This window comes from Thamnophis elegans, chromosome 16 (assembly GCF_009769535.1).
Source record: "Thamnophis elegans isolate rThaEle1 chromosome 16, rThaEle1.pri, whole genome shotgun sequence".
NCBI lineage: Eukaryota > Metazoa > Chordata > Lepidosauria > Squamata > Colubridae > Thamnophis > Thamnophis elegans.
In genome coordinates, this window is record NC_045556.1 from 76,585 (window position 1) to 101,068 (window position 24,484).

Below are 24,484 nucleotides of genomic sequence, written 5' to 3' on the forward strand. Positions count from 1 at the left end.
CTTGTTATTTGCTAGATAAGCGCACTGATAAATCTGCGGTTTCTGGGGCCATTCGGCTGAAACTCAATGTTGAAATCAAAGGAGAAGAGAAAGTCGCACCGTATCACATGCAGTACACCTGCTTACATGAGGTACGTGGTGGGAATGGCTTTCCCTTCAGCACATCTCCATGGAGAGCCCTTGCAGTCAGGTGCCATTGGGGTTTCCCTGTGTCTGAGAAGTGGGTGGAAATGAGTCAGGTTGCTCTTCTGGGGGTTATGGGTCATAGAGTAGGTGGGAGGAAGCAGCACCCCAGCTGAGTATGAAGAACTGCCGGGGTAGCACGGCTGAGCCTCACTGCAAAGCCAGGGGGCCAAAGACTTCCCTCCCGTCTCCACACAGCACTCCAGCAAACGCCGGAGAAGCAGAAGAGAGGAGCCCTTCCTCTGTTAAAGGAGGGGATCCTGCAGCCATTCTTGGCTGCCCCTGGTCTGGAATGGTGGTGCAGGAGCCTCAAGGACGGTTGGAAACTGGAGTGCTTTCCCCCAAGTGCCCAGGATAAGGATTGAGGGTGCCAATCACACTTCTAGCACAACCACAAAAGAAGAGATGAATGAAAACTTAAGCATAATATGATTCTATCTTCTCTGATAGTAGCCAGAAATTGAAATGAAAATGTGTTTCTCTCAGAGCCTCTTCCACTACTTGACTGAGGTGAAAGCAGGTGGGGCTGTTCAGATCCCAGCTGTCAAAGGAGAGGATGCCTGGAAGGTCTACTTTGATGACGCTGCACAAGAGATTGTTGATGAATTTGCAATGCGCTACGGAGTCGAAAATATCTACCAAGCAATGACGCAAGTAGCATCCTGTCTTCAGTCTATGGCTTAGTGGACTGTCCCCAGGGTTTTCCTAAGGCTTCTCTTTAGCGAGAGCAGCTGACTATTTCAGTCTGCCTTAGGCTCCTCCTACCAGGGGTTTGGTTTGGAAACCCCTGGCAGAAGAGCGCATAGCCTGCGCAGTCACCGTGGGACACTGTAGTTGTGGAAATGCAGATTTCTCTTTCCTCTGATCGCCAGCTGCTCCCTTTAGGCCAAACTGTTTGGTATTCTCCCTTCAGGATCCCAGATCCCCAGTGGCCCAGTCCAGAGGACAATGCTATCCAAGCTAGGGCCCAAGGCAGCATTCAAAGTGTGAAGGTGTCCGTGGGGGAGGCTGTGTCTCACTGATCGAGTCTGCAAGGCTATGGCAGGCCTTGTCAGCTGCTCACGGGGGCAAGGTCATAATGCTGCCACCTGGACAGATCAGGAAGACGCTTGTGCTGAGAACATTGACAGAGAGATGTCCAGAGGGGAAAGCATGCATCTACTAACCCTTCCGAGCCTAATGAAACGTCTCGTACAGTTCAGGGGAGATGTCCTGCTCCTCCCTAGGCATTGGCCAATCTTCCCTAGCCTGAGCAAGACCTATCCAGCTCATTTGCAGAGCTCTCTACATGTTTATAGAGTAAGGGTGGCTGTTCCCATTTAGAAGCAAAGAAGAAGGCAGCATTGAAATTCCAGTTCATGTTCTCATCTTCAAGAAGATGAAATAGAAACTGTTTCTATTTCATCTTGATGGTTCTCAGCAGGTTGGAATTCATGATGTCCACACACAGCCCTCATGGTTGGAATTTCAGGGAGACCAGCAATGCAAAGTTTCCCTGCCCCCCTTTTGAGAAATGGGTTTCGACACACCAAATTATTTTATTTCAGTATTGGAGCTTCTGAACGACACCTTTTTAGCTGGAGAAAGAGAAAGCTCTTTGTAAAGGCTTTCTTGTTTTTAAATCCATTTTAATTTCTACACTGCAGCCAAGCCCCTCCTAATCAGCGCTTCCACCGAGGGCATTGGCTGCCCACAGGAGGCAGACCCACCTTGCCCAAAGGGAGCCTTTGTTAGGCCTTTGGATGCTGGTGCCTGACCCAAGATGAGAAAGAGACACACATCCTGGCCCCTGCTGTGGTTGTGAATGGGTTTCTCTTGGGTGCTCAGTGACTGAAAGGCAGCCTTGGGTAGACCTGCTGCCCTGGGGGGAGGGGGGATATGGGCTGAGACCTGGGGCCCAGGCAGCCTGCTCAAAGGCCATCATCCTCTGCCCAGGTCTACTCAGAGAATAAGCCCTGCAGGGGAGCATTTTCAAGAGCCGGAGTAGGAGCAATATTGGACAGCTCCAACAGACAGGTGTGCTTCACGGGCCCAGGGTGCCTAAGCCCTTGGGTCATGCTGCTAAGAGATACATGGCACCTCTGGATAGCAGCCCCACCCTTGGTTTGTCTTTCAGGCACTTCTCTTGCCTGTCGTCCAAGTACATGTGCCCTGGCGTTCCAGCTGTTATGAGCACTTTGCTAGCCAACATCAATGCTTTTTATGCTCACACCACAGCCACCACCAGTGTCTCTGCTTCTGATCGATTTGCTGCCACTAACTTTGGGGTAAGTGTGATTTCCCTCTACAGCTCCTCAGTATTCCAGTTTATGAATACAGAAAAGTTTCTTTTCCCCCCTAAAACTCATAGAAAACAGTCATACGCTTTTCATCCATGAAAATACATCATTTTACTAGGATCAATTCAGTTAACCCTAAAAGATTCACTCCTGTTTCCTGAAAGGGTTTGTCCTGGTCTTAAGGATGCCCCTTCCAGGGCCTTGTAGAAGTGCAATGATGAAGCTATGGTTTTATGCGTTGTCTCTCTGAAGGAGAAATCCTTTTCCTTTGGGGTTGTTTACGTCTTTTAGAAAACATTTCTCTCTTTGCAGGGGACTTTCTGTTCTTTCGCCCCTGCTGAATGTGGCAGAAACCTGCCTTTCCAGCAAGGGACGGTAGGTAGAGTGAGAAAGACAGACAGACACACACACACGCTTAGGGAAAGGTGGGGCCTTGTGGAGCTCGGCAGTCACCGGATCTGTTCATGGGGCAAAAAGAGGGTCTTGCTCCTTCTACCAGCCTACCTGATGGGTGGTTGTTGAGTGGGGGGATGGAAGAGGGAATGCTTGCTGGTCCTGCAATTGATCAATCACTTTATCAATCAATAGAATACAAGCAATTAGTTAACAGCTTTGGGTCATGGAGAAGCCACAATGGCCCTAAACTCAGGGAAATAAACATTGGCTATTCTCACACGCTCTGAGGACATGTATGCAGTTCCAAAACACGTAGCTCACTGCAATGAGTAAGATGCGTGATATAAAGAGTTTGCAAATACTGATTTTAGAGATTTGATTCAAAAGTGATTTGTGTCTTGAAATCTAACCAGGTGGATCTATTGGGAGATGTACAGAAATGGCTTTAGTGTTATCCCACTTGAATTGGTTTGATTATCAAATTGGTTCACCAATGCAAATCGAAAAAGATGTTTCCAGTCAGATGATGCTTGATTCACATCTTACTATTAAGATTTATATTTCTTGCTAAATAAAAAGTTTTAGCGTAAGAGCAGAGACTTCCTAGAAATCATGAAGTCATGGCACCTCTGTGAAAATACAACCTCAGTAGGGCAGAAATGAACTCCTGTAGCTGATGCAGAAGCTTCTGGAAGGGAAGGAATGCTCTTCCTTCTTTGTGGTTCAGCAGGTTGGCCAACCCCCTTTGTCTCAGAAACAGCTGGCAGGCAGCCCCCAGATGTCAGCCCTCCCAGAGGCTGCGTTCATTGCTTGAGGCGGCGCAGTTCGCTTCCTTTCCGGCTGATCCCCCTGGACCACTTGGGGACCGGCTGCTTGAGAATGAGCAAGCGACCTCGAGGGCATGAAAGAGGAGAGCAGTTTCTTCTGTGCCTGCCCAGGCTGAACCCCGAGGAAGATGCCCCGGTCGGGAAGGCCTTCTCTTGGCTGCTTGCCTTCTCTAGCATTGCGGCAGGCAGGGGCATGCGGAGGGCTGAAGAGGCCCTCTAAAGGACCACCTTTTCACCAGAGCCTGAAGGCAGCTGCGATTTTAAGAAGTCCTTCCTTCAGCCTGACCATTGGGTGGGGAAAACAGGAGGCGTCTGCCTGAGCTTTCCCAGAGGCCCCCTGCTGCTCCCGACCTCGACTACTGGCTCAGGATTTTGTTTCTCCAACCACTGCCTTAACCACCTACAGCCAGCAGACTAGTTTCCGCAGAGGAGGCTGGCATAGCAAGGAAGATGGCACAGTGGAATTGGGGTGGGTGGTCACGTCTGTTGTGTTCCAGGCCGGCTCTTCCTGGGGATAGCAGGGCAGAGCACGCCCTCCTGGGGGCTCTTAATCAGTGGACCACCACTGTAGCCCTCTTCTCAGCTGGTCCTGACAGCTCCGTGTGTTTACCATGCAGAGAGAAAAGTTCATCAAACTCCTTGATCAGTTGCACAATTCCTTGAGGATTGATCTCTCTAAATACAGGGTAGGTATGTTTTCCTTCTTCCAAAGCACGCAGGTATTTCTGCCTAGGAGGCGGCTGCAGCCCCTCCCCACTCTCTGGAGAACCAGCCAGGCCCGACTCAGGCAGAGGGCAGCCCCGTGATGGAGTAGCTGGTGAGCCAAGTCCCGCTGGCTCTCAGCAGTCTGTCTTCCCCTCTGCAGCTGCCGTAAAGCCCCCGTTATTCTGCCTGGCACCCGAGAGGCCTTGAACTCTTAGCTCTTTCCCCTCTTCAGGGAGAAAGCAGACAGTTGATTATGGGGAGGAAGGTGATTTGGGGCTTTTATCAAGAAGTGTGGGTAGAGCCTGGGGCAGTTCTTCCATCCCACTGTTGATGGGCACGGTGGGCTTGTCCCCCTGGCTAAAGTGTCCATCTGCCTGGACCCCCCCCCCCCCGGCCGCCTGCCATACAGAGAGTTTTTATGTTTCTCGGTTCTCTACTCACCTACAGGACAATTTCCCTGCCAGCAGTCCAGAGAGGCTTCAGGACCTAAAATCAACCGTCGATCTCCTGACAAGCATTGCATTTTTTCGCCTGAAAGTAAGTTCAGCTCCCTCCTAGATGTTTACATTTCAGAATCTAAATCCAGGACATTTCCAGATTTTTTTTTATGTTGGCGTTAAACTTTGAATAAAGCCAGTGGAAGGGAAGGGAACCATTTCCTTGCAGCTGGAGACCTCCCATGTTTGGTAAGTTGCCAAAACTGTAAATGGCTGCGAACAGCGGAGAAACCCGTCAGCCAGTTCTGTGCCTCTCTCTCTGCCCAGGTTCTAGAGCAGCCGAGTCCCCCTCGAGCCAGCACCGTTGTGAAAGACTGTGTCCGGGCCTGCTTGGATTCCACCTACAGATATATTTTTGATAACTGCCATGACCTGTATGCTCAGTTAATGGACCAGGTGAGTGCCTCTTCTGGCTCCTTCTGCTCAGGAGGCCTCAGGTGCCCTTAGAGGGAGGTTGGTCCTGTCCTGCCTTTACAGCAGGTTTAAAGGCCATGAAAAACAGGAGATTGGCAACTGAATTACCCATAATAGAAGACCAAAGAGTGGGGCAGCGTTCCTCCCAGGGTCCTGCTTAGTCTATTGACCTCTAATGGTCTTGGTCAGGGGTGCCAACTCAAGGCCTGGATCCGGCCCATGGGATGCTTAGATGTGGCCCGCAGGGCCCCCCTGGAAACAGCAAAGGACGGGCTTGCGGTGCTTCTGCCAGGGAAAACGGAGCTTGGGAGCATGGCTCGCGGCCCTCCCGAGCACCATTTTCGCTGGCAGAGAATTGCAGGAGGCTGTTGCAGCCGAAAACGGAGCCCGGAAGCCCGTTTCCGCTGGCAGAGCACTCAGGCCACCACAAGCGCCCCCGACACTGATGTTGACCACCTTGCCACGCCCACCTTGCCCCCCCCCCCCAAGGTCAAACACAACCCTGATGCCGCCCTCAATGAAATTGAGTTTGAAGGTTCTTTGGTTGGACTGTTTACCATTAGCTTGTTTGGCAACTCTCAGCCTGTCGCTCTGACAAATCCGCCATCAATAAACACATGGACATAAACAGAATCTACAGGCGAGGGAGACGGGTGCTCTGGAAATATAAATCAATAAATATTGTGCAAAAGGATCAAAAGCCAGAAATGAACAAAAAACCCCAAACTTTTCAATACCTAGCTGAGCATAGATTTACACCAAGATTAACCTCAGACCAGCAATCAAGAAGTAAACAAAACCCCAATCAAGTTAACAGCCCAACCAGAGAACCACCAACACTAACAGCCAAGACAGTATAGAGCAAGAGTCTTCCAGCGCTGATGAGGTTTCATAGTGAGGGTCATGAAACATCTGCAAGAAACCCACCCAGCTCAGGAAGCACCAAGGAGCCCTTGAGAAATGCCGGGAAAGGCACATGGGAAGTGGGTGGATGGTGGCCCCATTAGACGACCTGGAGAATCAGGTTGGGGAAAGACCATCTTGGAGAAAATTCTATTGATGTGATTGTGAAGAGGCAACATGGTGCGTAACTAGCCAGGAACAGCCCTGTAACAAGCAAGCTGGGTGACTTCCTCGCCTAAGGTGAGAACTCTGCCTCAAGAAAGGAAGTTTCTGAGCAGACACAAAGTGCTTATGTTCTTTTGGGGCGTCCAGAGGTGGGGGGGGGGGGAGGAAGAGGAGGAGGAGTCGCCAAGAAGAGCAATCCTGGAAAGTGTTTTCTGCAGGGCTTTTGCCAAGCGCTGGAAAGGAGAATCTCAGATGCAGCAGCTTTCTCACTTTGGCCAACAGGGTAAGAAGCAAGATGCTCCTCGGGAGGAACAGGGTCCAACGATTAAGAATTTGGATTTCTGGGCCCAGCTCATTACCCTGATGGTCACCATCATTGATGAAGACGGAGCCACCTACACTCCTGTCCTGAACCAGTAAGGCGAGAAAAGCCAACCTTCTTGAGCTAAGATCCCTCAACTCCCTTCCAATCTCCTCCGACTTCACGTTGTGAGCCAAGGCTTTTCTGCAACCTGCTCCAGTGCGTTGGGGGTCCTTCAGAATACCTGCCCTTGAGCCCTCCCAAGGGGAGGATTGCAGCATTTCCTGCTTCTTTATTCTTGGGCGGTCCCTCCTTCATGGCTTCCAGAGGAGCCTCGCAGCCACTTTCTGGGCAGCCCTCCTGTGGCAGCCCTGCAGAGCATCCCTGGTTCCTCCTCTCTGCCCGGGTCGACTTCAGAGCTCAGATTTTCAAGCCGGGAAGGATCAAGGAGCCAGAAAGGGTTGCTCTGCTGCTGCCGGAAGAGCTGACTGTGCCCCGCTTGGCTTCTTGCAGGTTCCCTCAGGAGCTGAGCATGGGCAAAATCAGCGCGGAGGTCATGTGGGTCCTCTTTGCACAGGATATGAAGTTTGCTCTGGAAGGTAAGGGGAGCAGCGGTGTGGCCAAGCAGGTTGCAACTGCAGGGCAGGTATGTTGCGGGGTGTGCAGGAGGAGAGGCAGTTCCACTCGGCCCCAACCTCTTCTCTTTCTGGAGAGAGCCTTTGACAGTGGTGGGATCCAAATAACTTAACAACCGGTTCTCTGCCCTAATGGCCAACTGGGTAGGCGGGGGTTTGGTGGTCATGTGACTGTGTGGCCGTGGCCAACTCAACGTCACTCACGTCGATGGGCGCTTCGCCTTAGCTGTGACAATGTAATAAGGATTAACTGGAGAGGCAATAAAGATTCGGCTAGAAACAACACCAGAATGTGTTCCTTCCTGCCTTCCTTACAGGATTAGCCCTGTAAAGTGGAAAAAAACAAAATGGGATTTCTTCTAACAACCGGTTCTCCGAACTGCTTAGGAAGTTAACAACCGGTTCTCCCGGATAGGTGCACGCTGGCTGAATCCCACCACTGGCCTTTGAAGATGCTTGGCTTCCCCTCCAAAAACAATAGGTGTATCAGGAGGTGGAAGGAGATGATAGGGAACCAGACAGTGTGGTTAGTATTAGGGTTCCGATGAAGCAAAATGCCCACCTAAAGGAAATATATCTTCCATGCTAGCAGTAGATCTGTTTAGGAGAAGAGAGGTTGACTTCAACTTGGGGCTTCAAAAACCACATAGAATTTGTATTCAAGTTGTTTGCGATACTTGACAAGACCTTTGGACAGCAGAGATAGATGAAGGGCAACTTGGTCCCAGTCTACTCAATAGGTGGTTGGACTGAGCACTTCTGAGAGCAAAATGGAGAATCCTTGGCCAGCTCTCTGCCCTCATCAAGTGCAGCTCCTGGTGAGCCTATGGACCCAGTTGGGGAAGAGGAATACTGTGAACATTCGCTTGCCCCAGGCAGTGGTTCACTTACTCAGGCTATTAAGCAGCTGCCAGTTGTGAAAGTCCAATATGATTTATTTTATGGAAATAAATCATGTATGCCAGGAGACCATAATCTTACTTATAGCTGCAGCTTTATTAAATCTTTGTTTTGTGTCCATTACAGAACATGAAAAGCACAGGTTATGCAAGAGCACAGACTATATGAATTTACACTTCAAAGTGAAATGGTTTTATAATGAATACGTGCAAGAGCTCCCCTCATTCAGAGACACGGTGCCTGAATACTCTCTGTAAGTGTAGTGGGGATGGGGGTTGCATGGGGAATGGGAGGGCTGGACCGAGCTTTCATTTCCAAGTTGAACGCAGACTCCTTTCAATCTTTCTCCAGCTCGGCCTTGAAATTGGAAACCCTTAAAACTGGTGTGCATTTAGAACTCAAAGAACCCCTTTCCTTGACCCCTCATTCCCCACAAAGACGCCATGGAGAAATCATGGTAGATTTTTCCATCATTGCATTGAAGAGAAGGTAGTTGGGGGAGATTCTCCAAGGGAAAAGGACAGCAGACCAGGTGATCGATCCAGTTCTCATTATTGCAGGAGGCAGATTCCCGGCCTTCACTTCTGCATGGCATTTCCTTTTTCAGACCATTTCCCCCCAAAACGTCAGGTGCAGCTTCTTGCAATTATCATTTACAGAATAAGTGAAAGAGCCGCTAAACTAACCTGATTTGCAAAAGACAGTCCTCTTATCTGTGTGTCATCGTGGTGGAAAGGGGCAAGAGGATGCACTCATTTACACCAGCACAATCCATTCTCCTCTGTCTTAATGTGAACTTAGCAGAATCTGGTTTTAAGACAAAAGACTGCCTGGAAAAGCCGCCCACACCTGTGTGTCCTCTCCTAGGTGGTTTGAGCCATTTGTCATGCAGTGGCTAGACGAAAATGAGGACGTCTCCATGGAATTCCTCCACGGCGCATTGGGAAGGGACAAGAAAGACGGGGTGAGCAGCATCAAAAAGTGAAGGCCAAAACCCCCACCGCCCTAATCCCTGCTGGGTGTCGCCAGCCCTTTTCCCGTGAAACGAGAGCGGGGAGCTAGAACTATCAGGAACCGGGGCCTGGTCCCACAAAAAGGAAGAGAGCTGCTGTTGTATCAGCCGACGTCTCTGAGTAGGAAGGTCCCTTGAGTGGTCACCGCATTGCAGCCTCTCCAAGCGATAAGACTTTGGGGTGCTTTCCAAGGCCCCCTTTCCGCAGATCCAGTCCTGCAGGGCTGCTATCCTGAAGCGACAGCGCAGCCCCATCCTTGAGAAGCAGCAGCTCCTCCCGCCAGGCCTCTGCCCAGCATGTCTTGTTTCTCCTTCTCCTTGCAGTTCCAGCCCACATCAGACCACGCCCTCTTCTCTTGCTCTGTGGTAGATGTCTTCACACAGCTCAACCAGAGCTTTGAGATCATAAAGAAGCTGGAATGTCCTAATCCTGCAGCACTTTCTCATCTCATGAGAAAGTTTGCCAAGGTGGGTCTTCTTGTATTGTATTGTTGCCTTTATAGTGGAGCCCGAACTGCCGGTGAGAGGCGGTCACAACAGAATAAAATGTCTGTCCTGCCTTGAGCCTTTTTTGTCCCATCCAAGGGTGCTTCCTCCTTCTAGCTCTGTGGCATCTCAAAATAAATCTCAAGGCAAAAAGAATATTGTCTAAGCTAGCCGTGACCTGTCTAGAAATTCACCCATCGTTACCTAAAGAATGCTGGGGGACTTCAAGAGAAGAAGTCAGAGATAGCAGCTGGATAGAACTCCCATTAAGATTCAGCAGCTGGGCAATTTCTCTGGATCCGTCCAGGCATAGAAAGCCATGGCTTTTAAATGTGGTTTCCATCCACTGGAAGAGAACTAAGATAACCAGGATATGAGAGCAAACAGGGCCAGGGATCCAGAATCCTGCTGAAATCAACTTTTCTACTCTGCGCCCCACTCCTCTGCCCAATTCAGGCGAGGCCTCTGGGAGGCATTTTAGAGTTCTTCTTAGGCCCCGTGCTGTTCCTCCTGTCTCCTCTCTTCTGAAGCCACCTGCCCCACAGCAGGTTCGTCTGGGCAGCTTACGAGAACCAATTGAAATAAAAGCAATGAGAGTTTACATGTAACAAAAAAGATAAATCAACATAAAATGTAACCACTCAGGAGAAAAAAAACAAATGCAAACGTATGAATTTTAACAGGAGGGGTCAAGATGAGACGTTAGAAAAAGGTCTAAATGAACAGAAGCATCTTCACCTGATGACCCGAGAGGTGCCAGGCCAACTTTTCAAGGAAGCTCGCGGGAGAGGCCTGTCTCCATTTATTGGACCGAAGCACTCCCTTCTCTCTCTCTCTCTAGGAAGGGGCACCTTTAGTTTTAGTAAATGACTTCCCTGAGCTTCATCAGTTTCACCCAGAAGAAGAGATACACTTTGGGGGATCTTCTTGGAGCCTTCTTTATAAATCGTTTCCCAGAGACTGGTCTTTAGCATACATGACGTTCTAAGGAGGTCAAGGTGACAGGCATCTGCCTCGGAAGGAGGCAAAGGTCTTGGTGGTCTTCTGAGGGCGAAGACTCAGCTTTCCCCCCTCCAAGAGTGGCCCAGATGCTGTAATATTTTAGAATAGGAGCACTGTTCAACAGTAACGTGTTTCTTTTGTTCTAGATAATTCACAAAGTGCTTATTCAGTATGCTGCAATTATAACGAAGGATTTCAGTTCTTACTGTGATAAGGAAAATGTGGTGAGCAAACTTTGATTGCTACTTTTTCAAATTTAATACTGTATTTTGTAACCATTGTATGATCAATAGGGAGCTGAAGAGCCCATGGGGAATGGGGTGGAGGACAATTGTCTGCTCTCCTTCGTTGCGTAGTGATCCTATCGGTTTGTGCTCTGCAAATGGCTTCCTTGATCTCTTCTTTTACTGATCAGTAGCCCAAAAGGCAGTTTTGCAGGCTAAGGGAGCCACCAGGGGCCCTTCACAACACCCAGCCTTGCCATAGCAATGGTCGTGGAGTCCACGACTCCTGGACACGGCAATCCTTTCTCCCCAAAATAATCTGTTGAAGACACCTCCTCCCAAAGCTTAGTGGAAGCGCTACCAACGTCCCTGCCACAAAGTCCTCACGAAGACAGAAGTGATGCTAAATACAAAAGCGGCAGGAAACGATTTGAGTTTGGAGAAGCCGACTGAGATTAACCTGAGGCCAATTGGAGGATGGGGGGGGGGGGGGTGTTGCCAGAAAAACAAAGCCCGGTTGATATGAAGGAGACACGAGAACCCAGGATTTCCTTAAGACTGACAGGTCAGTCAAGGAATTACTGAGTGGTACGGCCCATCCTCCAGCCATGTTTCAGGAAGCCTGGATTCCTGACTCTTCCTTTCTAAAAAGTGGAAGGATTGTCTTGGCCTGATGTTTCACGGCAGTCTCCTAATTTTAGGACTGGGCACTTGGTCAAGATCTGCACATTCTCACTTCCTCCCCAGCACAGAAATTTCTCACTTGGTACATCAGCAGACACAGGGGAGCCAGATGATTTCCCCTATCAGTCTTCTGAGTCTGAGGACTCCATGACACACACAGCACTAGGGGGGCTCCAGAGAACGGATGGGCTGTTTTTCAGTACCCAAAGTTGTTCTCCTACCATGGACAGAAGGCATCAACATGGTTGCCATGACTGGCAGAATAATCCCTAGAAAAGTAGAGAACCTCCCTTCTTCCCAGGTGCAACACCGGTTTTGTCATGGGGATGGAGAACATTCCTTTGGTCACCTTCCACTCTGTTTGTCCTCTTGAATCTCCTTTTGGAGGTCCTTCTGCTTTTCAGTCCCATCCCTGGCAGGAAGGGACAAGGGGAACTAGCTTTTGGGATGCCTACCGTCCAGCATAGAAAACAGCCATGATGACGCATTCCAAGCTCTGCTTAGCTGACAGTCAAAGAGGCAGGCTCAGTGGCAGGGAAGCAGAGGACCAGATTGATGTGCCCAGTGGTGGAGATTCCCAGGGAGAGAGGAACGGCACTGAAGCCGAGCTGATCCCTCGGAGGGGAGAGGGAGGCCTTTGCTTCTGAGAAAGACTTGGCCGAATAACGTGCGAAGAACAGGCCGGCTCTTTGCCGCCAACACGCACCTCTTCTTTCCAGCACCACATTTGGCCGGGTGGCTTACAGACCTCCAGGTGGTCTTTGAGGACTCCCAAACCAGCCATTTGGCTCCTTTCTTGTGATCTCTTTTGGCCCGTCAGTTCTCTCCCAGCAGCTAAGACAACTTTCGTCCTTGTGGTCTCCAGCCCTGCATCTTGATGAACAACATTCAGCAGCTGCGGGTACAGCTTGAGAAGATGTTTGAAGCCATGGGTGGGAAGGAGGTGAGTGCCGTCCGCCACCTTCAACTGAACACTAAGCTCTTCCCCAGCACCGGGCCACTAAGGGGAGAAAGGGGCACAGCAGCGCTGGCCATCGAGAGGGGGTGGCTGACAGATGTTGAGTAGGCCTGGCCCCAAGTCTTCTCGGGCTCCATACCTGCAGGCCGTGGGGCAGAGAACCCGCCTTGGCTGTGTTGAAGCCCCTCACCTTATTTCATTTTGGCTCAACAATAGGAGGCTGAAGGCAGCTCCTCCCCATTTGTTTCTTCTGGAGATGTCAGATGTGGGTTTTTTGTCACGGGGGGGGGGCCTAAGCAGTTTGAGGGCCCCCTCATTGCCAGTGTTTCTATTTGGAGGAGTGAAAATGGCACCATTTTGCCTTTTCAAGTCCTCCAACTGCAGAGGAGAAGAAGAGATCTAGAAGCCCCCTTCCCACTGCCATGATGCCAGGAGAGTTCCCTGCCACCCCGGGCCAAAAGGGCTGCTCCTCTTTCCTGGCCAAAAGCTGAGAGAAAGATGTGATGCCAGCCCAGAGCTGCGCCCCAGTCCCCAATTCTTCTTCTGCTGTGCCCTGCCATGGGGCAAGCCAGGGAGACCCGCCCAGTAAGCAAGTTCACCCACCTGTCTGGGTTAACCTTCTCTGGGCACCTTGCATGCCATGGATTTGTACCCAGCCCTGCCAGTCACAGCTCGGGGGGGGGGGGATGGGCGTGTCCATGTTTGTCTGTAATGTGTCATCCTGTCTTTGTCTACTGCCTTTAATTTGCCATCCTTGAGAAGAAGCAAGAAGGCAAACACTTTTCCTATGAGGTTTGTGATGTTGTCATGCGTCCTGTTTCCAGCCACTTGTTTGGGGTGCAGAAGAGTTGCACGGGCGAGGTCCGTGGGTCTCTGTGTGAAAGGGGCGCCTGCAGAGATGTGCAGTCATTTGAAAGATCCTCCTGGCTCTCCAGTCTGTGCACCTATTTTTCCGTAGGCAGAAAATGGGCACCTGGGTGCAGAGGATGAGTAGGATTAGAAGCTGCAGGTTAATCTAAAGCTCTCGGACTCCAATTGAGGGACTTCTGGAAGTGACCGGGCAGGAGGGCAGAGCCGCCTTCAGACGGGGCAGATTAAGGGTGTGGGGAATGGCAGCAGATGTCCACACGCAGAGGCTCCCTTGTGCTCCCTTCCACACAGACACACATGGCATGGCCTCCAGCGTGGGTTGCAGCATTTTCCGGAGGGGGACTACACTTGGCCTTCTCCCCTCTACTGTCTCCAGGCGAGAGGTGGCCAGTTCCCCAATCTGCCCCAGCCTCCCTAAAGGACTGCAGAACGCAGCACCCCCATCTCCCTCCCCTCGGGCTCAGGAGACAAAGGAGGGGCCCTCAGCAGCAGCAGCAGGAGCTCCCTGGGAGAGCCTGAGCCAAGAAGCCCTTCTCCCGCAGCCTGAGCGCTGGCTGGGCCACGTCTGTTTCAGAGTTAAGCGGGGCTGCAAGGAACCTGTTTGCCCATCTGGGCTGAAACAAGGCCTCCACCCCTTCCAGTACGGTGGATTCAGTTCCTCCTGCCCTACACAGGAAGCTCTGGGCAGGGTCCTCCAGTGCCCCATGGCACACAAACAGGGACGCACCTGAAGGGGAACACCAGCATCCAGGCCAAAACTGGGAGCTCTTCAGGAAGCGGTTGGCACCCCCCCCCCAACTGCTGTTTATCAGTGAATTTGGTGAGGCAGAGGGTGGGGTCCCTGAGCCGCTCTCTCGACACCCCCCCCCCGACAACCTGGGTGACAGCTTCAGGGGGGGTTGCATGGTGTCCCCTGCCCTTCCTGGGGGCTCTCTGTGCTTGCCAAGAGGTGCTGCCTCTGTGGCGTGCCTTGTGCCTGGGAGATGGGCAGGAGGCAGGTGGCAGCAGGCATGCCTGAGGCACACCAGGTGCTGCCAAGCCCTGTTGGGGACAAAGCCGGCACAGTCGCAGCCTTCCTGGGCTGCCTCTGCAGCCCTTCCTGGAGAACTGGCATGGCCTCCAAGAATTCCTTGCACACCTTCCATTGCCGGGCGCTTGGCTTCTCTCCACCGTTAATGCAAAACAGCGTGGAAACTCCCTCTCATCATCCAAGCAGCTTCAAAGAGTGGGGTGGGGTAGGGAGATGTGGGCTGCTCTGCGGAGCCCTCGGGGGAGGGAGCCCTGACTCAGCTGAGGGGTCGGAGCTGACCTCCCCAGTGGCCCCACTGAAGGCCAAAGGGGGAGAGGCCTCGGGACATTTCCCTTTCAGCCCAAGAAGCGCAGGGTTCCACGTTGGTTTTCCATTAATGCCGTCTAATGGATGGGGGCCCCATCTCTTTGCCTGCTGATGATGCCGGAGGATGGAGGCAAGGGGGGGGGGGGAGGAGCGGCTAATCTGGCCCCTGCCTTCTTTTCAGCTGGACCCCGAGGCCAGTGAGACCCTGAAAGAGCTGCAGACCAAGCTCAGCAGCGTCCTAGATGAGCTCGGCCTGGTTTACAGCGCCAGGTAAGGACAGGTTCCTCTCCAGGGGGCTCCCTCCTCCTCCTCCTCCTCCTGTAGATCCCCTGCTGCCTCGCCTGCTCCTTCAGCCCAGGTGACTCAAGGAGAGATTCAACCTGGAAATAAGGAGAAATTTTTCTGACTGTGAGAACAATCAACCCGTGGAACAGAAGTTGCTGTGGGAGCTTCATCCCTGGAGGCTTTCAAGAAGAGACTGGACGGCCCTCTGTCAGAAATGGTGTAGGCTCTCCTGCTTGGGTGAGGGGGGTTGGACTAGAGGATCTCCAAGGTCCCTTCCAACTCTGTTAATCTACTCTAACCCAGACACCTGCAGAGAGGAGAAAGGGCAGCAGAGGGGCTCCGTTGGAGGACGGGGGTTTGTGGTGTCCCTTCCTCTGCTTGTGGGCCTCCGGGGGGGGGGGGGGCAGGTGGCTGTGACCAAGGGCTTCTCTGAGGCAGGTGGAGCTTGGAGTTGAAATTAGCTTCTATGTGGTTGTGGCTGTACGGTCAGCTTCAGTCTGTGTACATTTTAGATGAATTATCAGCAGCTTTTAGCATTCTGTGGGTCTGGTTTTGTTACGAGTTCATGTGGCACTGTTTTCAGTTTTAGTAACCTTCCTGGTAAGGGATTTTCCTAAAAGTCAGATTATTACTATATTCCATAGATAATAATAGGTCTCCAGGTACACAGCTCTTCCTTTGGCATCCGTGGGAAGAAAAGGGGGGGGTGGGGGAAACAGGGACCTAGAGGTGGCGGCAGCAGCACCAGCAGCAGAGGTAAAGGAGGAGGAAGGCGTGTCTGTTTTGCAAAGGGCTTTCAATCCAAGTGGCCCTAGGAAACCTGGACCAAGGCAGCTTCCTCGCTCCCCCCCTCCCCGCCCCCCCTCCCCCCTCCCCCCCCCCTCCCCTGATGGGATCACTTGGTGCATCCAGAGCTGGGGAGGGGGAGGTGGGCAGCAGCACAAGGGCCCCCAGCGTGACAGAGATGGTGGTGGGCAGCAGCAGGGGCTACCTGGACCCCCTCCCCTCTCCTAGTTTCCAGCTTCTCATTGAGGAATGCGTGACCCAAATGAGCCTGGAGTTAAATCAGATGAGAGGAGACGGAGGAGGAGCAGCAGGCAGCAACAGCGCCGTGCAGGCGGAGGTCGTGCTGCGCCCCTTGATGGATTTCCTTGACAAAACGTAAGCACAGGAGGCGGGTGCCAGGGAACTGGCATGTTTGGCAGATGGTGCCACAGCTGGGGAGAACCGGGGGGGGGGTGGGGAGGGTGGGCACTGATGCTATGCAAGGAGCCTCTGCCCAGCACCCTTCGGATGCTCAAGCCTTCTGGATGAGGCCTTTCTGCTCCTCCCACCCTCCTCCCTCTCCCCAGGCCTCTGGCTTGGTTCGGCTGGCAGCTCCTACTGGCCATTCCTGCTCCCTTGGAAGACAAGGCTCCTCCGGGCAGAGGGAGACCCAGGCTGTCTTGCTGGGGGAAATGGCCCCTCCCTCCCGGGGTGGAGGGTTGGAGCTCGAGTCTCTGTCCGGCAGAGTTCTTGGGGAGGGGGCTGGGGAGGCACCCGTGCTTTCTGCCTCATCTGGTGCGCTGCATCTGGGGCTCCCCTGCTGGCAGATCCCCCTGGCTGACATGGGCAAAATCACGACACAAGGCAGAAATGGTTTGTTTCTTTGCAGCTTAAGTACCTCAGCAAAAATATGTGAGAAGACTGTTCTGAAGCGGCTTTTGAAAGAGCTCTGGAAGTTGGTCCTGAGCAAAATAGAAAGGCAGATTGTGCTCCCACCCCTGGCAGACCAAACCGTGAGTCTCTGAGCCACGGGCGGCTCCTCCTGCAACCAGCTGTAAAGCCTTGGCTTGCCCTCCCTGAGAAGGGAGGTGCTCAGGTATTCAGCCCTTCTCTCACGTGACGGGCGATGTTCCAAAGAGGAAGCCCCTTTTGCAAGAGGAGACGGTGGGTGCCCTCTTTGGCCCTGAAAGACGAGGGCCGGGAGTGGGTGCATAGCTGGCTCCCGGGGGGGGGCCATGCCCTCCTTTTGGCCATCGGATGCAGAGGGGGAACTGCTACCAAGGCAACAGTCAGAGGGACCTGAACCTGGGCCGAGAAAATAACAAGAGTCTTCTTCATTTGGCGCTCTGAATGGGCTGGCAGTTCGCTCCTGGAGTGCTCAGCGGGCGGCCTTGTGTTTGTGCATGGCGTCCTTCCCTTGAACACAGAGCCCAGTGTGTTCTCTGGGCCTCCCCTGCCCCACGCCTGGAGGTGAGGGGATTGTGCCTCACCTTCCGCTCGTTGGCTTCTCCTCAGGGCCCTCCAATGATCCTCAGTGCAGCCAAAGATTTCAGCCAGCTGTCGAAGCTGAAGGTAAGCCGGTCTGGTGGAAGAGAGGGGCAGGGACGCCTGCACTCGCCTTTGAGAAAGGGGCGAGAGCCAGCCTGGCCAGAGGCCCCGGGGAGCCCCAAAATGTAGCAGGAGACAATAGGAGCCTCCTCCTTTGACCCTGTTCTCCAATAACGGTGGCTCAGAGACAGCTCGCACCTGAACCTGGAGGCCGATGGCCCTGGTGCAGCTTCTCTTCCTCCGTCTTAGACGCTGCCGGGAGAATGGTGTTCTCCCCTTTGATGAGGGAAGAGGGAAGTGACCACCGTGCTGGAATATTTCCATGGCAAGAAGGCGGCTTGCTGCAGGCATAGGAGGTGGGGGGGCATGATCGGTGCAGCAGGAAGGCGTCTCACCTCCATTGCTGTTGTTTTTTCCAGGACCACGTCATCCGAGAAGAAGCGAAAAGCCTGACCCTCAGGCAGTGTGCCATCATGGAAGTGGTTCTGGCCACCATCAAGGTAAAGGGGCAGGAGGGCGTGCCCAGTGGGTTGGGGACGAGGGGCAGGAGAGCAGTGAGGGTGGCGAGGGGGCAGAAGTGAGCCTGTCCCTCCATCTGCCCGGCCCCCTTCAACCTCCTGAGCCTGATGCTCTCAAGCACCAGCCCAGCAGGCTCTCGTCCCCTTGGACCTGGAAAACGGGTTGACGTAGATTTGGAAAGGCAAAAATAGTTCGCCATTTAAAAATGCCACCAATTAATTAGATTTCTCTTTTAGTAGCAAGAGGAGACTAAACTAACTTGGTCAGTTTAAAAACACATCAGCCCCGTCTGGAGGCGAGAAGGTCAGGACAACTGAGACGCCTGACGGGCTGTTTTCTGTCATCCTGTGATGACGGGGGAAAGAGACGAGGTCTTCGTTGTGGGAAAATCTCTTTTATGTTACCTACTTTCCCCCAAGACTTTAAAAGCTGTTCTAACTCTTCATTTTGCATTATGAAATTCATTAAGCGGAAAAACATAAAATTGACTACAGGAGTTGGAAGATGTAGTAGGAATAGCAGGAGGAGGGTGGGGGGGAAATTCCGTGCCGGTTCTTTTCTTTAGCAGAAAAGAACCACAACAAACTGACAGCAAAATCCAGAGGGTTACAGCTTGCATAACCATTCTTGTCTGCATGAAAGCTTTTTGACTCAGCTCAGTCAAGCACAGAGGGGCCCGGTTCACAGGCCACGTGGCCCAGATGGGGGTGGGTGGGCGGAGGGAGGCGGGGAGATGGCAGTGGGGCGACTGTGCGGAGCAAAAAGCTGAATCCAACCAGCTCTGGTATTGCAGGAAGTGGCGTTTAAGGCAAAGGAGCCAGGGACTGCTTGTGGCTGGACCATCGTTCCCCGGCCAGCTGTTTTATACAAACAGGGAGGAGAGCTTTAACGGAGAGTTGAGCCTCCCTCAGATAGATTCCTACAGAAATGGGGTTTTCCATCTTTTTCTCAGCTCTGTTTGGCCAGAGCATCTGTGGGGGGGGGGGGTGTTTCCCCCAGACAACCGCTGGCTGAGTCAGACACGGCATGTCAGCCCCCTACCAGGGCACCTGTCGCCTTCCATAGCAACCTTTTGGCTTAACTCATGGTCAAGGGGATAACTTCCTAGGAGGAAAACTGGCTTCCTATGCCCAGGGCTTGTTCCTCTGGCACCTGAGCCCCTCCACTCGGAAGGGCCCGAGAGCAGGCGGATGAAATCTAATCTCTTTGCCCCTTTTTAGCAATATTTCCATGCTGGAGGAAACGGGCTCAAAAAGAGCTTCCTGGAGAAAAGTCCAAACTTGCAGTCTCTCAAGTATGCCCTGAATTTGTACACACAGACCACAGACGCTCTGGTCAAGAAATTCATCAACAGCCAGGCTTCTCAAAGTGAGTGTGCTGTGACTGCACAAGACCCTCCTTGGAGCTTCATGGCGGGCAGCCCAAGACTTTGAGCCTGGGGTGGGGGGATGGGGGATACACGGGGGGGTGCTGTGCAGCGCCTGGGTTCTTCCTGCTTAGCGCTGGGTGCAGACTCAGCCTTGGGCGATTTGGCTTTATCTGATCTGCCCCTTCCAGCCCAGCCAGAGGGATCGGGGATGCCGTGGTAAAACTTTCAGTTGCTCTATGGCCAAATTGCTTCCCCTCAGATTGCTTCAATGTTGGTAGGTTAGATGCAAAGCTCTCACGGTTGGTCCTGGTTTCCCCAGGACCCCTCTGCCCCCCCCCCCACCCAGCCCCCTCCAGAGGCGCTACGGGAACATTTGTCCTCCAAGGTTACTGCCAAGAAATAAAGTCAGGGAGGATATAGGTGGTCCTTCACTTACAACCACAATGGTGCCCAAAATTTATGTTGCTAAGCAAGCAGTTGCTAAGTGAGTTGTGCCCCATTTTATGACCTCTGTCCCACAGTTGTTAAGCAAATCCATGCAGTTGTTAAATGACGCTCTGGCTCCCCCCCCCCCGACTTTGCTCGTGGGAAGCCAGTTGGGAAGGTCACAAGGGGCTTCCAGGGCGTCCACCGTCACAAGTACCCCTCCTCAGCTGTCAAGCGCCCAGATTTTGATCACGTAACCATGGGGATGCTGCAACGGTCGTAAGTGTGAAAACCAGTCATAAGTCACTTTTTTCAGTGCGATTGTGTGAATGGTCACTAAATGCATGGTTGAAAGTTAAGGACTACCTGTAATGAAGAAGATCTCCAGGTTGCATCTGCCCCTTTAAGACGCTCCGACCTCTCGCCTGCCAAGCTGCAGTGGTGTCCGATTAATGGGAAAGCCCCCCCCCCCCGGTCCCTCAGGCAGCGGAAGAGCTGCCCCGTGGAGCTAGGAGGTATCCATGGGACCTCTAAAGTTCCCTCAGCCGCAGCGGAGCGGTCCCTAGAGCCCCCCGGCCCTGGAGTTCTTCCTCTGAAGTAGGCTTGGGGAAGGGAGGCACGAGGAGGCTGCCCGAAGGACAGGCACCTTCAGTTCTGCGGCCCAGCTCCCTCTGGCATTTTGGTGGGGCCGCCACAGTTCCACAGCTATGAAACGGCGCTGGGGAAGTCGGGCGGCCTTGCTGAAATGGGTGCAGCCACTGCAGCCTGGAGGGTGAGTTACATCTCAATCTTGAACAGGAAAGATGGCGCTTTTGCCAGGGGCCACTTTCCCCGGCCTGCCCTGCGATTCCCATCCAATTCTGAGCCCTGCTCTGGCAGGGAGAGAACGGCTGCTTTCACTAAACCTGTCAGGACAGTGATGGATGATCTTTGTCAAAGGGCTGGGCCTCTCAATTGGCAGGCGGGCGAGGGGCTGCCTTGAGCCAAGCAAACTCCCAAGTATTGTCCCAGGCGTTCCCTGGGGCATCACCCCACCAGCTTCTTGTCTCTGTGGTGACTGGCCTGAAAATCCAGTCTCCCTGGACTGAGTTCTTTCTTCCCCATCCTGTAGGGACCATTTCACCATCCTTGTTTTTAAATATACTTACGGCAAGGAGCCCTCCGGCTCCTTCCCAATGAAGCTGGGAAGAGCCAGCCTGGGCTCAGCCACACGCTGAGCTGTTGCCTTCACCGCAGGCCTCTCGCAGCCAGAGCACTTGTTCACTCGGCGGCTTTACTTTCCTGAACTCCTGGTGTGGCTTCCTGCAGAGCATCCCTGGGCTTAGCCCGGTGGCTGCAGGGAGTGGACTAGTGCTGCTTCGGCCCCCGGCCATGGAGGGAAATAGGTGGAAACGGCAGCTGCTATCCTTGCTTAGGGAGACTCCTAGGATCTGGCTTCCAAGCTGCATTTCTCCTGACCTGAAGGCATTTTCCATCTGCAGGCACTTTCCTGCTGCAGGGACACAAGAATATCTCTGAAGAACATTTTTCATGTTACTTGTGTCTTCCTAAGCCTTCCCACCCGCCCAGTGCATTTGTCCTCCGCTCCGAGCTCTTCCCCATTTCCCATAATGTCAACATTCGGCTGTAGCCTAAGCCACGCTTCTGCCACTGTCTGCAGGTCACTGTCTTCTTTCTGGTGCAGGTCAAACGACAGGCAACACGGTGGGGAAGATTCATCTCCAGGTGGATCTGACGATGCACCCTGCGACTGGCGAGAATAAAGTCACTGTCAGAGGTATGGTTGGCAATGCCTCCTTGTCCCAAATCCAGCCCGCTTCTGTGGAGAAGCAGGCTCCTCCAGGCAGCTGGGAAGGTCTCGAGAGGGATGGGGAAGGAGGGAGGAGCCTCCTTCTTCCTTTGTTGGAACCCAGTTTTGTTCTCTGATCGTTCCAAGCCAGGGGCCGGTGGCTGGGGAAGCCTTTAGAATGGCTGCTTTAGGAGTGGCTCATTGTGGTCACTTGCTGCCCGCACAGAAGGGTCAGCGTCTTTTAAGACAGGCTGCTTGGCCAGCCATGTTGTTTGAATAATGCAATTAGTTCAGGGCCAGCGTCATTTCGATCTCTGGCAGCTCATCCTCTCCGCCCCTCCTTTCCGGGCCGCTGCACGGAGTAAGATGAGGCGGGGAGGTTGAGCGAGCGGGTCCGCAAGGCGGCTGCATGGTGAGCCGTGTCTGCCTGTGGTCTCCATTGCTGTGTGCAGTTGTAGCCATCGAGGAGCTCGTCTGGCAGACCAGCGCCACCTTCCGCCCCTTTGTGGAGGTCTGCATCCTGGGGCCCAGCCTGAGCAACAAGCGGAGGAAGCACGGCACCAAAAGCAAGAGCAACACCTGGTCCCCGAAGTACAACGAGACGTTCCAGTTGTAAGTGGCTTTTGCGGCCGGCGTGGCTGAGGGGCCAGGGAGTCCCCTTTCTGAACCCCCTTCTCCCCCCTTCCCAGTCTCCTGAGCAGTGAAGAGCGGCCCAGCGCTTACGAGCTGCACCTCTCCGTGAAGGATTACTGCTTTGCGAGGGAAGACCGGCTCATTGGGGTGGCCGTGGTGCAGCTGCGGAGCCTCCTGGAGAGCGGTGGTGGCTGCAGCCCTGCCTGGCACCCCCTGCTAAGAAGCATCTCTGTGGACGAGGCTGGGCTGACGATCCTGCAGATCCTTTCTCAGAGGACCAGCGATGAAGTTGCCAAGGAGTTTGTCCGTCTCAAGCTAGAAAGACGGTCCACTGAAGAAACAGCCTGAAATTCTGGGAAGGAAATGCAAAATTCCAGCCCCGGGAACCTGTCTTTAGGCAGAACAAGAACCTTGACAAATCTCTCTTTTCGATGTCTGACTCATGCATGTATGTGCAAGTCTGTGGGAATGTTTGACTCTCTGTGTTTGCCAGAACATAAATTACTGTCTTTGCAAGGTACGTTCAAGAGCTGTTAATCTTTTCTACATCTTCAGATTCTTGAGGAAAAAATGGAACTGTTCCAATGAAGTGCCAAAACTGCAGCAAAGAGCAAAATTATGAACGGCATCTTTTGAGATACACTGATTTTATCTCATGACAGCCATTTCCTCGGGGTCACTTCCTGTTTAACCGTCCTACGGCCCATGGCAACCTCATGATACTGCAGACCCATTTCTCCACATCACTTTGGACACTTGGCCTTATTTCCCTCCCATTTTATGCAAAGTCCACTTAAATCTTGATTTTGAAATCCTTTTTCTACCATCTACAGGTGCAGTTACTTCAAGAAAGTGTTTGTAATTTTATAGTTGCTGATTTAAAGAAATAATTTTTGCATACAAACTTTTAAAAAGTGGAAATGTTTTATGCTGACCTTTTTTTCCCAGTCTTTCATACTTATCACTGTGAGGAAGAGCTGGCAGAGCAAGTTCTCAAGACATCTGGTTACGTTTATTACCGATGTTTAATATCTTGAGATACGTTTGTTCTCCAAAGCTACCAAGATAATTCCCTACTTTTATTGAGGAGTAATTCTGTTCCTGCGTTCAGTGCTTTTTGGGTCTAGATGGGTCCCAAGTGACATGACCGTTCTCTGGGTAGGGCATCTGGGGTGGGACCCCCGGAATGAGGACGTGCCTCAAAAGGATGCTGGTACTGGTAGTCCAAGGAAGATTCCCGGGGAATGAACTTCAGAATGGTGTACTAGTTTCCTAGGGTTGTGTTGTATGAAATGGTGTTGGAATATACAGGGTTAATTAGCTGGAGCCTGCTGGTGAACTGTTTCCATCAAGAAGCAATTTTGCTGTTAACATTTCTCACTCTTGGCTGTTAGAGATTTTGTTTTAGATTCTTAGCTGAAATCTCAGTTAAGTGCTTTCTTGTTTTTATTTTCATAAAGGTTTCTACTTATGCAACATGCCTATGTCCTGCATGGAGGCAAACATCCATGTGATGTAAATATATTTCATGAGAAATTGTAAAATAAAGGCAGAAGAAACTGCTCCTCCTTGTTCCTTATTGGCCCATCAGCTTCTCCCTGGAGGCTCTGAAGGGACCAAGGGAAGCTGCTTTGGGTCTTCTCTCCTTCCCCAAGGCCAGAAGGGCCCTGGAGTCACAACAGGCTCCATGCAGGAACAGCTCTCAAGCCTTGCTCAATGGGGAGGCTGAGGGTGGGGAAATGGGAGCAGGTCTTGGTGGAGAGACCAACCTTTCCTTGCACATAGCTGCTCCAAGGGCCCCCGGGTGGATTCCTTTGGGCCGTTGGTTTCTCAGGCTTTTAGAAAGCAGAGAGAAAAGCCCACGGAAGAGGGTGAGCCCACAGGGATCCAGGGTAGAGGCAGCAACGGGGGTGGGGGGGAGGAGGAAGGATTTCTCTTTGGGAAAGATTTTGTATTCCAGAGAATGTTCCTGGTTGGGGTCTGTGGGGCTGATTATAGACATGTGATGGAAAGAGACCCGGGCGTCAGCCAAGGGAGGGGCGCTTGAGTTGTTGAACCTTTTGCTCTGACCCTCCATCCTACCCCACCCAGCAGGCTGGAATGGAGGGCTGTAGCCATGGTTTAATCAGCTTCGCTACCAATAAATACTACTGTGGGAAACGCCAATTAAACCGATGGATCACTGAAATATTGAGAGCTGGCATTCGCTAGTTATTGCTGGTCTCTTACTACCTGTTCCTTGCAGGCAGCTCTGGGGCTCATTCCAGAAGCTGGGGGCTCCACTTTGGAATATGGGGCAGCCAAATGGGCCCGTTGGCATCCTTTTGCCCAGCTTTGCATTAGGCTGAGTTGAGGAGCAGCTCAGAAGGCCTC

General features: G+C 52.5%; 1 protein-coding gene across 1 annotated transcript in view; it reads left to right on the forward strand.

The window, feature by feature from the left end:
* UNC13C (unc-13 homolog C) overlaps positions 1 to 23,674 on the forward strand; it is a 53,851-nt gene extending 30,177 nt beyond the window's left edge. The window contains 22 exon segments of the mRNA XM_032233690.1: positions 16 to 131; positions 670 to 833; positions 2,300 to 2,450; positions 4,303 to 4,371; positions 4,838 to 4,927; positions 5,155 to 5,283; positions 6,652 to 6,785; positions 7,184 to 7,269; positions 8,332 to 8,458; positions 9,073 to 9,169; positions 9,542 to 9,685; positions 10,852 to 10,929; positions 12,479 to 12,556; positions 14,959 to 15,047; positions 16,077 to 16,223; positions 16,717 to 16,840; positions 17,343 to 17,399; positions 17,795 to 17,875; positions 19,115 to 19,262; positions 21,374 to 21,466; positions 21,931 to 22,090; positions 22,168 to 23,674. Coding sequence (XP_032089581.1) covers positions 16 to 131; positions 670 to 833; positions 2,300 to 2,450; positions 4,303 to 4,371; positions 4,838 to 4,927; positions 5,155 to 5,283; positions 6,652 to 6,785; positions 7,184 to 7,269; positions 8,332 to 8,458; positions 9,073 to 9,169; positions 9,542 to 9,685; positions 10,852 to 10,929; positions 12,479 to 12,556; positions 14,959 to 15,047; positions 16,077 to 16,223; positions 16,717 to 16,840; positions 17,343 to 17,399; positions 17,795 to 17,875; positions 19,115 to 19,262; positions 21,374 to 21,466; positions 21,931 to 22,090; positions 22,168 to 22,459 — 2,654 coding nt within the window. The 3' untranslated portion in view covers positions 22,460 to 23,674.
* Positions 23,675 to 24,484: the final 810 nt, after the last annotated feature.